Below are 12533 nucleotides of genomic sequence, written 5' to 3'. Positions count from 1 at the left end.
TCCTGGGCTCAAGCAAGTCTCCTGCCTCCGCCTCCCAAGTAGCTGGGACCACAGGCACCCGCCACAACACCTGGCTATTTTTTGGTTGCAGCCATCATTGTTTGGCGGCCTGGGCTGGATTCGAACCTACCACCTTAGGTGTATGTGGCTGGTGCCTTAGCCACTTGAGCCACAGGCGCTGAGCCTGTCTTTTTGTATTGTTATAATGTTGCAGTTAATTAGCATGTATGTTTGTAGTACATTCATTTTCCCAAAATTTAGTCAGTCCCAAACACTTTTAATAAACATATCTAACATTGTATTTTCTGTTTAACATCATAGAAGAAATTCAAAACTAAATATAGAATTAACTTTCAAGTTCCGTTACAGTTTCAAGTTTTTTTCTTCACATATTTCCAGTTTTCTTGAAAAAGTTAGGCTATCAGCATCTTATTCTGAAATTATTTAAATTAGCCTGTAATTTTAGGTGGCGCTTTTGACAGTTAATTGAACGGTTAAACAAGCTACTCAACTAATGATGTCAAAAAGTACATAAACACTCAAGGAAAACCTGCCTCCATGATGCTTGCTTAGGAAAATTACCAAAACAATTAAAGTGGACCCTTGTCTTACATTATACATAAAAATCAACTGAAAATGGATTAAAAATCTAAAGGTGAGACCAGAAACTCTAAAACTCCTAGAAGAGACCATAAAGCAAACACTGGATATTGGTCTACTATTGGCAATGATTTTCATATATCCCACCAAAGGCTCAGGCCACAAAAGCAAAAGTAAATGTGATCACATTTAACTGGAAAGTTTCTGTATGGCAAAGGAAACAAAAAGAAATGGTAGCCTATGGATTAGGCAAAATTATTTTCAAGCCATATATCTGATAAGGAGTTAATATCCAAAATTTATAAAGAACTCACATAACTCAGTAATGGAAAAATAAATAATCTGATTTAAAAATAGGCAAGAGATCTGAACAGACTTTTCTCCAAAGAAGACATAAAAATGGCCAGTGATATATGAAAAAGTGCTCAACATTATTAATCACCAAAGAAAGACAAATCAAAACCACAATAAGATACTACCTCACACACTTTAGGTTGGCTACTACCAAAAAGGCAAAAGATAAATGTTGGTGAGGGTATGGAGAAAAGGAAAGGTCCTGCACACTGCTGGTGGCAATGTAGGTCGGTACAGCTGTTGTGACAAACAGTATGTAGGTTGTAAGGAAATTAAAAATAAATCTACTATATGATCAAGCAATTTCTTTTCTGGGCCTATCTCCACTCTCCTCAGCCCTCCCAAAATGAAACCACCACCTCATAAAGATATCTGCATTCCCATATTTTTTGCAGCATTATTCACAATACCAAGATATGGAAACAATTTAAATGTTTGCCAGTAGATGAATAGGTGAAGAAACTGTGAGATATACTGTATTATTATTATTCAGCTCTAAAAATAGAAGATCGTGCCACTTGCCGCAAGATGGATAAGCCTGGAGGATATTATGCTAAATGAAATAGGCAAGAACCAGAAAGAAAAATACTACATAATTTTACTTATATGTGGGAGCTAAAAAGAAAAAAAAATCAAATATATAGAGAACAAGTTTGGTGCCTGTGGCTCAGTGGTTAGGGCCTCTGCCACATACACTGGGGCTGGCAGGTTGGAATCTGGCCTGGGCCTCCTAAAAACAATGACAACTGCAACAAAAAAAATAGCTAGGTATTGTGGCGGGTGTCTGTAGTCCCAGCTACTTGGGCGGCCAAGGCAAGAGAATCACTTAAGCCCAAGATTTTAAGGTTGCTATGAGCTGTGGTGCCACGACACTCTACCAAGGGTGACACAGTGAGACTCTGTCTCAAACAAACAAACAAAATATATACAGAGAACAAAACAGCGGTTATAAGGGTAGGGATGAGGGAGAAAATGGGAAGACATAGGTCAGAGGATACATATAGTAGCAGATATGTAGGATGAACAAGTCTAGAGATACAATAAATAACATGAGGACTATGAGGAACAAAATGGTACCATATTTAGGATTCATATTAAATGAGTAAATTTTAACTGATCTTGCCACAAAAACAAATTAACATCCATCATGTCACACAGTTAACTTTGTGTTTCAGTATAGTAACCTTTTTACTATCTATGTGTATCTCATAAATTATACCTTAAATATACATAACAAAATGTATTAAAAGAATGACAAGAGGTCCTTATTGTTTAAATTACTGGGAGAAAAAAAAATCTCAAATGCAAAGTTGCTTATTCTAAAGTCAAAGGGATGCCTGCATTAACCTGCAAGGAGAACTCTGAGTTAGCCTTCTTCTCCCTGAAGGATCCCTGAATGTTTCTTGCTTCCTTCATCCAGAGTCTTCCTTTAGCTGGGTGATGGCTCCAGCAGAGGTGGGCTATATACCTCTGTAGTCCATTCATACTAGCAATTGTGCCTCTGCTACAGCTGTTTAACACTAAGACCTGCCATCAGCTATTTTTTTTAAGTTACAGAAAAAGTGAAATATTGACATCACAGATGAGGTGTCAGTGAGCTAAATTATAACAAATTGGGGGTGAGGGAAGCACTATTGGGGATCTGAGCAACTGGAACAGATGCAAAAGTGTAAAATCAAAAACAAAACGCCTAAGAAGTTAAGTGTTAGGTATAGATCTGAGAAAGTTACTGGCAGATATAGCAGTTTTTATATCCGTATTTTTCTTTACCATATTCATACTCAAACTTTTTTTTAAGCCAGTGTCTGAGTCCATGGAGTGTACACAATAGCATATGACATACTTCATCTTTAAGGGACAGATGAGTATAATTCAATATTCCCCTCCTCCCACTGCTGGCTGAATAAAGCCCTGTATGAAATCAGTTTCCAACTTTCCATATAGTATTAGATAATAAAAAGATACTCTAGTCCATTCCCTAACATTTTATTTTTGACTCAAGCAAAGCCCAAGATGTAGATTTTTCAAGGTAAATATAACTCTTAATTACTATATATTAAGGTAAAGAAACACATGATTTATATAAAAAAAGATAAATTCTGCATTGCAAACGCAAATGAATGGAATTGGAGCCTTGCCAATCCCTCAGGTATACAAGTAATTAGAAAGTTCTTTCCAAAGTATATAAAATTAGGCTACATTATGAATCCTAAGACATTCATTTATCTGACAGACTAGACAAGAATGATTAAAAATAGAATAGACTGTGTTTTAAACAGATTTGATAGACTCAATAGATTTAACTAAAGTTCATGAAAATTCTTTTTTATGTAGAGTACCTTTTTTCAAATGAGGACAACTATTGTTACAATCTATTATGAAAAATTAAAGAACAATGGTACGTTACATTAGGCAGACCTATGTCGATTTATATAAAATAAAACTCAAGTTTAATGATTCATTTGTATCATTCACTAAAAAACTAAAAAAAAAAACTAACAAAATGATTAACATAAAAGCCATCTTAAAAATATCTCAAAAATGAAAGAATTTATTCATTTGTTTTTGCCTCTCTAGCACATTTCAAGTGAAATAATTACTATGATTAAATGATAAACCTCCATCATTGTTATATAATTCTGAAAGCTATCACTGTTGACAGAACACTCAATGCACTGTTTTTAGAAAGATGTTATTGGACCAAGAAAAAATGGATATGAGTAACAGAAAATAAAAGCTATTACTTAGAGATGGCAATATAACATACATCTCATTTTAGCAGACATGTCAGTGCAAATTTGGGCTCAAAAAAGTAAAAGTAAAGCCTGGCCAAATTAAATCTTTACATCAATTAGCCATCAGGAAATTGCAATCATTAGTTATTGATAACTGATTTTTCAGGGACTGAGAAAAACTGATAATTTTCTGAAATTCGAGAACACTCTGATGTCCTACTTAAATGTTATGTAGTTAGATCATTTTATAATTCTTAAAAATAAATCTCAAAATATAAAATATGATTTTTTACCTTATTTATAGACCAGTGGCGCACTGAATGTTGCAAATCGTTAACTTTTACATAGGTATTCCAAACAACAATTACCCCTGTGCAGTCTCCTGAATACATGTGATGACCTATTTTAAAAAATAAAATTACTTATAAATGGCATACAGAGTTAGGAGCAAATAATATGAAGTTCATGGAAACCACATCCCAGAAAAACAATCAAATAATTGAAGGATTAGCAAGAGGTATTTCAATTTAAAAACAAAAAATCAAAATACAACTCACAATCAAGTCCCAATTATCTTTAAATGAATTTTTTACTCTTTTATTTTTGATGGCTTATTTCCCTTTGGTGCTTACCTGAATTTAAAAACTGAAAAAAAGAACATCTCAGTGCAGGTGTATATGGAATATTACAAAACCAAAATATATTTATATCGCTCACCTTATTAAGCTATATAATGTTTCATATTCCTAAAAAACCTCTCTAATATACCATATACTGTTAGCATGATTATCTAAGACTTAGTAGGAATCAATAAATAATGAGGGAATGAATAAAATAATAATAGGTTCTCTAATTTAACATCCATTCTTTAGAATCAAATTGCCTTAAAGTTAACTGGGACATCAAAGATCATCAACCTCATACTTACTCAGGAATATCTTTCACATTTATCACTAACAGACAGTTATTCAGCAAGCATGAATTTAATATTTTATAAAACAGCCTATACCACTATTGAACTACTCCATGTAGTATAATGCACTTTCTAATTCTGAGCAAAGAAAATCTGTCTCGTGCAGTTTTGGCCCTGCCTCTACCTACTGGAGTGACATAGAATGCTTTCCTTGCCTCTCGTCATTTTTTTTTTACATTTGGATATCTTATGTCCAAATATTTAAAGAAATTCTTTATTGCTCTTTTATAATCTGGGCTACTTCTATTATGGCAGAATGTCCAGACATCTTTTTACTCAGAGCCTTTCCTAACTATGTTCCAAATTTATTTCTATCCCTATAGTTGAACAGAGTACATTAACAGTAGCATCATTTTGGTCTGGATCCCATACTAATTAATTACAGATATGGTTTACATATCCAGTCTCTGAAATTATATAAAAACTGACTAATAGCTAATAAATTTCTGTATTTTTTCAGATAATAAAACAATCTATATTTTACATCTTTAAAGTAATTATTGATATACTAAGATTAACCTTTAATTGCAAAACCTTCTGTGTTTGTATGTTTAAGAAAATTCTATTGCTATATTTAAAATCCTATTGCTATATTTATAACATAAAATATACTACTCAGTGAGTAGGGCACCAGCCCCATGTACCAAGGGTGGAGGTTTCGAACCTGGCCCCGGCCAAACTGCAACAAAAAGTAGCCAGGCATCATGGCAGGCACCTGTAGTCCCAGCTACTCAGGACGCCGAGGCAAGAGAATTGCCTAAGCCCAAGAGCTAGAGGTTGCTGTGAGCTGTGACACTATAGTACTTTACTGAGGGTGACAAAATGAGACTCTGTCTCTAAATATATATATGTATAATATTTTCAAAAAGATTAAAAAAAATATACCTGTAATATTTTCAACATTATTTTGGGAATTTTTTCCCCTGTGCCCTTTAAATTAAAAAGTCCTTGGGAAAAAAAATCTACTTAAAATGTTTATCACAAGTTCAAAGAAACATATTTATGAAACTTGGTATATGACTGGTTGTTACAGCAAAGATTAACTTAATCTAAATGTTTAGGAATATAATTACTTGAAAATTGCAAACAGAGGTCTTTCACTTCCTGAGTTAAATATACTCGTAGGTATCTTACTTTCCTTGTTGCTATTGAGAAAGGTATTATACACTATATCTTTTCTTTTCTACTCAGCTTGACTATGGTTGCCATATATGAAAGGCATTTGTTCACACTTATTTTGTAGACTGAGACTTCACTAAATTTAACAATTTTAGGAGTCTACTGGTTGAATCTCTGGGGTTATCGAGATATAAGATTGTGTTGTCAATAAAGAGTGATAATTTGACCTCTTTTTTCCCCATTTAGAACCTCCTTGATTTTCTTCTCGTCTGATTGCTCTAGCTCGGACTTCTAGCACTACATTGAACAGAAGTGGAGATAGTGGGCAACCTTGCCTAGTTCCAGTTCTAAGTGGGACTACTTTCAATTTTTCCCTGTTCAATATGAAGTTGGCTGTGGCTTTGTATTATATAGTCTTTATAATTTTGAGGTAAGTCCTATCTATGCCTATTTTGTTAAGCATTCATTTTATAAAAGGGTGCTAAATTTCATCAAATGCTTTTTCTTTGTCTATTGAAAGGATTATATGGTCATTGTTTTTGTATCTATTTATGTGGTAGATTACACTTACAAATTTGCATATGTTGAACCTCCCTTGCATCTCTGGGATGAGGCCTACTTGGTCATGATGAATTTTTTTTTTTGATACACTACTGAATTTGATTTACTAAGATTTTATTGAGAACTTTTTCATCTACATTAATAAGGGATATTGGTCTGTAGTTTTCTTTTTTGGTGTGCCCTTTCCTAACTTTGGTATCAAGGTTATATTGGCTTTGTAGAACAATTTAGGGAGGATTCTTCAACTTGATGATGATGATGATCTTGAAATGGTGATCGATTATCTTTTTAACAACCTGGTTAAACCCAGATACCATTCTTCTAAGTGAAGTAGCACAAAAATGGAAAAATAAACACACATGTACTCAACACTAAATTAGAACTACTCAATTAACACTTATGTGCACATAGGGAAGTAAAATTCGATGGGAATCAAGTAGGCGGGAGGGGGGAGGAAGGGTTGGGTTAATTTACACCTAACTGATAACAGTGCACACATTCTGGGTGAAAGGCACACTTACAACTTTGATCAGAAATGTACAAAACAAACTATGTAACCAAAACATGTACACTCCAGTAAAATTCTGAAATTTAAAAAAAGAAAGAAAAAAGAAATTACAAACAGACCTCTCTCAGTGTCAAATCTATACTGTGAGTTGCAAAATAAGCATAAACCTAAATATGCATAATCAACAACACACATAAACTCCCTCTAAAGCTTAAATATTATTCTAGCAAAATCCAAAAAAATTCTTCCTGTAGATACTAGTATATGGTAGTGGGTGGGCGAATGGGGGAGCTGAGAAAGGGAAGGAGGGAGATGGGTCAGAGGTCATGGTGTTTGACATACCTCTTGGGGGCAGGACATAACTTTACTTAACAAATGCAAGCAGCTGTTCTTTGTACCCTCAATGATTCCCCAACAATAAAAAAAAAAAAAAATTCTTCATGTAGCTTATCTTCATATGGAACATATTTGTGACATACCTTCAGTATCAAAACAGAGTGAGTTGATAAAACTTTTGTGAACATCAAACTGTCGGACTAGTACAGCAGAATCCTCTCTCATATCAACTTTCCATATCCGTATCATAGAATCATAGCATCCTGTAACCACCAGCTCTTTTATAGCTGGATGGAATTTAGCCGTGTAAACAAATGAAGGATGAGGTAAAACTCTGAAAGTATTTGTATTGTTTATTTCATTTTTCCATATCCTGGAAAAGGATAAAAAGTTACATATTGTTCTAAAAGGCAGAAATTTTTTTTTTTTTTTTTTTTTTTGAGACAGAGCCTCAAGCTGTCCCCCTGGGTAGAATGCCGTGGCATCTCAGCTCACAGCAACCTCCTGGGCTCAAGCGAGTCTCTTGCCTCCGCCTCCCAAGTAGCTGGGACCACAGGCGCCCGCCACAACGCCCGGCTATTTTTTGGTTGCAGCCGTCATTGTTGTTTGGCGGGTCCGGGCTGGGGATTCGAACCCGCCACCTTAGGTGTACGTGGCTGGCGCCTTAGCCGGTTGAGCTACAGGCGCCGAGCCAAAGGCAGAAATTTTAACAGTTTTTCTAAAAACCCATATAAATGAACATTAAGTAAGCAAGTGACAACAACCAGTGGTAAACTACGTTTTATGACAGTAAAAAATACAATCATGAGTATATATTTGACGAATTTTTTACATTTTAATGAAATTACTTCTTAGCTATTAGGCATACTATATTCACTAATTATAATCTACACTGTAAAATTAAAAAAAGTATTTGTATTTATCTGTTTTTAAAACCTACCTATTTTTAATATTGAGTAAATGTACAACAAATAATTGGTAAAATATTACACTTAGTACAATTAAATAAAAATATATAGGAAAAAACATTAATGATTTCCCACTTAGGTTGTGTATACTGCTTTTGTAAAATGCTTACTAATATTGGTTTAGAGAATAGAATACTCTTTTAACTTTTATATTTGTAATTTCAAAGTCTAGATAATAAACATGAACATCTCAAAGACTTGAAAGACATACTGAAATTATTCTGAATTCATAAGTGAAATAAGATTAAAATAATTAAGTCATTTTGATAGAAATCAGACTATCCTATATTAAGTACTCCTTTTATGTTTAATATTCTCATTATCTTCTAAGTAATGGTTGAATTTTTAAAAATTTAAGATCTTATTATCACTGCTACAGTCTTTTTTTTTTTCTTTTTAGAGACAGAGTCTCACTTTATCGCCCTCGGTAGAGTACCATGGCGTCACAGCTCACAGCAACCTCCAACTCCTGGGCCTAAGAGATTTTCTTGCCTCCACCTCCCGAGTAGCTGGGACTACAGGTACCTGCCACAACAACTGGCTATTTTTTTGTTGCTGTTGCAGTTTGGCCAGAGCCAGGTTTGAACCCGCCAACCTCGGTATGGGGCTGGCACCCTACCCACTGAGCCCCTACCCACAGGGGCCACCCAACTGCTAGTCTTGATGAAAGAGTAAACCCTGGGGTTCACCTGTTATATTAGGTCCTCCACATTTCTAGCCTTATGTAAAATTAGGCAAAATCTAGCAATAAACAGGTGCTATATGCATGCGGAATATTGAATTTTTTTATGTTTGGTTATTAGAATTAGAAGAATCTATTAACTTTTAATATGAGGATTTAATAGTTCATCCTTTTAGCTACTGTCTAAAAACTAAAGCATATTAAGTCTTTCATAAAATTACTGATCAAAGAAAAAATAACAGTTGCTATTCAAGAATAACATTCTATGAGTTTTCTCAGCAGCTGTTTAAAATATAGGATATGACCTTCAATTACTAAGAATCCAAACTATACTGAAGGAAGTGAAAGAACATGTTTTCAAGTAAAAATAAAGCACGTGTGTCATTGTAAAAATATTTTTGTCACAGTATGTTTTTCAATGACCTATGCTACATGAAATATGAAGCTCATTAAAAGAATAAAATCACTAATTTGAAGGAAATATTAGAAAGAGAATTAAACCTTAGTCGCTTGCTAATAAATCTTAGCAGCATTATTTAAAATAATACTTAACAAGGAGAAATGAAGAAAATATACCTTCACAATTGTTTAATAAAATTTATACATAATTTTTTAAATAAAATGAAGGTTTTTATATAAAAACAAAAACTAGTAGTAATAATAGCTTTTGTTACTCAGACAACAGTAAAATTGAAGAATTTTGGGTTTGCGAAAAAAATCAAGACTCACAGAGAAAAAGGAAACACAAATTTATAGACTGAAAGAACACACCAAAAAGTTACAAGAGTTAGAGAAAAACATATCAAAGTTAAACAGTATGTATGAAGAATGGGGAGTGGGGACATGTGGGTCTCTATGGAAGGCATTACACATGGGGAGTCCCATGTTAGGAGCTGCTGTTTGAGAAAAATAGAGCTTATTCTGGACATAGCTAAAGAAGGGGATTTAGGATAAACTTGTGGCAGAAATCTAACCAGGGAAAATACTTAGACACTGAGGATAACATTTGACAGTGATTCTCAGCAATCCAGAATGAGAAGACATGGGCAGAAATCTATACCCTGCCTTTTATATATAAGCATTTATTCTATTTTAATTCTATTTTTCTTCCTTTTGGTTTCAGCTTACTCATTACAAGTATTCCTTACCTCTTTCAAATCTCTCCTTTTCTTTTTGACTCTAGCCACAATGCTTTTTTTCTCTATTAATGCTTACATAATAATATTTTTATGATATAAAGAATCCTAATTTAGTATCAGTTTTCAAGCTACAGAAGGAAAAATATACTTTACTATAATAACTATATATTACATGGATAAACCCAAGATGGCTTCAAGAAATGTTAAATTTAAGGTGGATTTTAAAGAATGACTATGAACCTACTATGGCTCACAAAAATCACTTAATAAATTTCTGTTAAATGAATGAGTTAGGAAGGCTAGTGGAAGGGCATTTAAGTATAGAAAGAGTAGGTAAGGCGAAAGGGCATGAAGATGCCAAAGAAGATAAGATGCCAAGAAAGGGTATTTCTAAAGGTTGTGTGGGTGAAGTAAAGGGTACAGGGAAGTGCACAAGAGAAGGAGGTACGGTCAATGAGGAACATGTCTTTCATACTAAGAAACTGGAAGGTAATCAAACAGTTTTTAAAATCAAGGTATTATGAAAGATAGTTTTGGAAAGATAAATTTTTAATACAGCAGAGACAGAGGACCTAAAGACTGAACACTGGGAAAGTTTAATGGCAACAACTTAAGCAAGAGATAACAAAGGCTTGAATTAAGGCAAAAGCAATGAGGATGTGACAGAATGGTGAGCCTTTTAAGAGGAGAATCGGTACACTTTAGAGCAAATTAGGTGAAAAGGAATGTTGGGAAAGAAAGAAGGATGAGCACTACTCTGAGTCCCCAGCTCAGAGACAGGGCAGATAAAGACACTGTTAAAAATACATGCAAAATGACTAAAAGAAGAAAATGAGGAAGTCAGAAAGTTTGGTTTGGGACTGAGATGGCACTGGGCCATTCAGATTGAAATGTATAATATCAAGTCAAACTCTTAAAAAGGGTGGAGGCCCGAAGACATAAGCATATCATGAAGTATTAACAGAGTAGGAGACAGAAGGAAACAAGAGTCAAATCATCATGATCTCAAATTGCTCCACATGTCACTTTCCTAGCAGAGAGAATAACGTATGGCCACTAACAGCTGTTGGAATCAAATTAGATAGCATATATAAAAGCACCTTGAAAATTGTCTTGTAGTATTTTTAGATCACATTCAAGGTAGAGGCAGCTAAAAAAGCACAAATGAAATTTTAAAAATTAGCATTAAATTTTTTTATTGTGATACATTGAAAAGGGATAAATTATTTTAAGATTGACATTCTGAAAATGCGTATATTTAACAGTCTATAAAACTCTTAAAACATAACGTTCCACTGATTTCTCTTACAGCTATGTAGTGAGTACCACTGGGTTCTAGCCTCTGTAGCCAGCCAATAATGAAAACAGAATCCCTACCATCTAGACTTTATGTTCCAGAAAAAAATCTAGTTGTCTATCTAATAAATGCATCTCAAAGTATTTATCAGTTTACATATAATACCTTAAAGATAGTGAGGACCAGAAATATTGAATATTATGTAAGAATGTTACATAAGTAAGAGATATTTAAGTATAAAGTTTTACTACTATTTATTGACTCTGTCAGTCTGTATGATGCACATTTGTGACAGTCTTTTCATAGGTAAAAAATGAAGAATAAGAGTAGTTATTCTCTGAGATTAAAAGCACAAGTCTTACAAGGGTACATGTGAAATTTACTAAATGTAGAATATAAATGTCTTAACACAATAACTAATAAAATGCCATGAAGGCCATGTTAACCAGTTTGATGAAAATATTTTAAACTGTATGTGGAACCAGCACATTTTACCCCATGATTGCACTGATGTACACAGCTATGATTTAACAAAACAAAAAAAAAATCAGCCTAGATCTCGGCTGATGTTCACAGTGCAAGAGTACAGTTCAAAATAACTGAAAGTAAATTATAAATGTCTCACCACAAAAATAAGTAAGTGAGGTGACGGTTATTGTTAATCAGTTTGGTTTAGCATTCCATATTGTATGTCAAATCATCACATTGTACCCCATAAATGTATATAGTTATGATTTAATAAAAATTAAATTAAATAAAAAAAAATAAAAGCACAGGTCAAAGACAAGCCTTAAAAAAATCAGTCCCCATATCTCTTTGTTAAGACAGAGAGATTAGTTATATCATTTTATATTCTTTTTGCTTTCTTTGATGATAAGCAGCATACACATAAGTACATCTCAAGTATACTCACCTGGCAGTGCCATCAGATGATGATGTAAGGATATAGCGATCATCTTTTGACCAGCAGAGATCATAAATAATATTGAGATGGCCACATAATTCTCTCATGAAACGTCCAGAAGGAATTTCATATACTAATGAAAATATTTATAAATTAGTAGATTCCCAGACACAGGATCCTTAATTTAATAATATGCAAATGCATAACTTATCACAATTTAGATAGAAGTTAAGTAATGCCTGGAACTAAATTATAACCAAAGATATTAGCAGTGTAAACAAAATTTCAAAATCTACTTAAGAATAGTTTTTCATTTGCTTTACATAAGAATTTATATACAGGCTCGGCGCCTATAGC

The 12533-nt window shown here is 33.6% G+C and overlaps 1 protein-coding gene across 1 annotated transcript in view; it reads right to left on the bottom strand.

Moving 5' to 3' along the window:
* AHI1 (Abelson helper integration site 1) overlaps window positions 1–12533 on the bottom strand; it is a 126728-nt gene that overhangs the window by 65831 nt on the left and 48364 nt on the right. Inside the window, exons 12-14 of the mRNA XM_023513539.1 lie at window positions 12186–12309; window positions 7330–7559; window positions 3983–4089 (exon numbers count right to left, since the gene is read on the bottom strand). Of these exons, the coding sequence (XP_023369307.1) occupies window positions 3983–4089; window positions 7330–7559; window positions 12186–12309 (461 nt within the window). The remainder of the gene's footprint in view (window positions 1–3982; window positions 4090–7329; window positions 7560–12185; window positions 12310–12533) is intronic.

The sequence above is a fragment of the Otolemur garnettii genome, unplaced genomic scaffold (genome assembly GCF_000181295.1).
Source record: "Otolemur garnettii isolate 467f Iridium unplaced genomic scaffold, OtoGar3 scaffold00042, whole genome shotgun sequence".
NCBI classification, from domain to species: Eukaryota; Metazoa; Chordata; class Mammalia; order Primates; family Galagidae; genus Otolemur; species Otolemur garnettii.
Note: the sequence above shows the minus strand (reverse complement) of the source record. Positions and strands in the feature narration are given on the sequence as shown.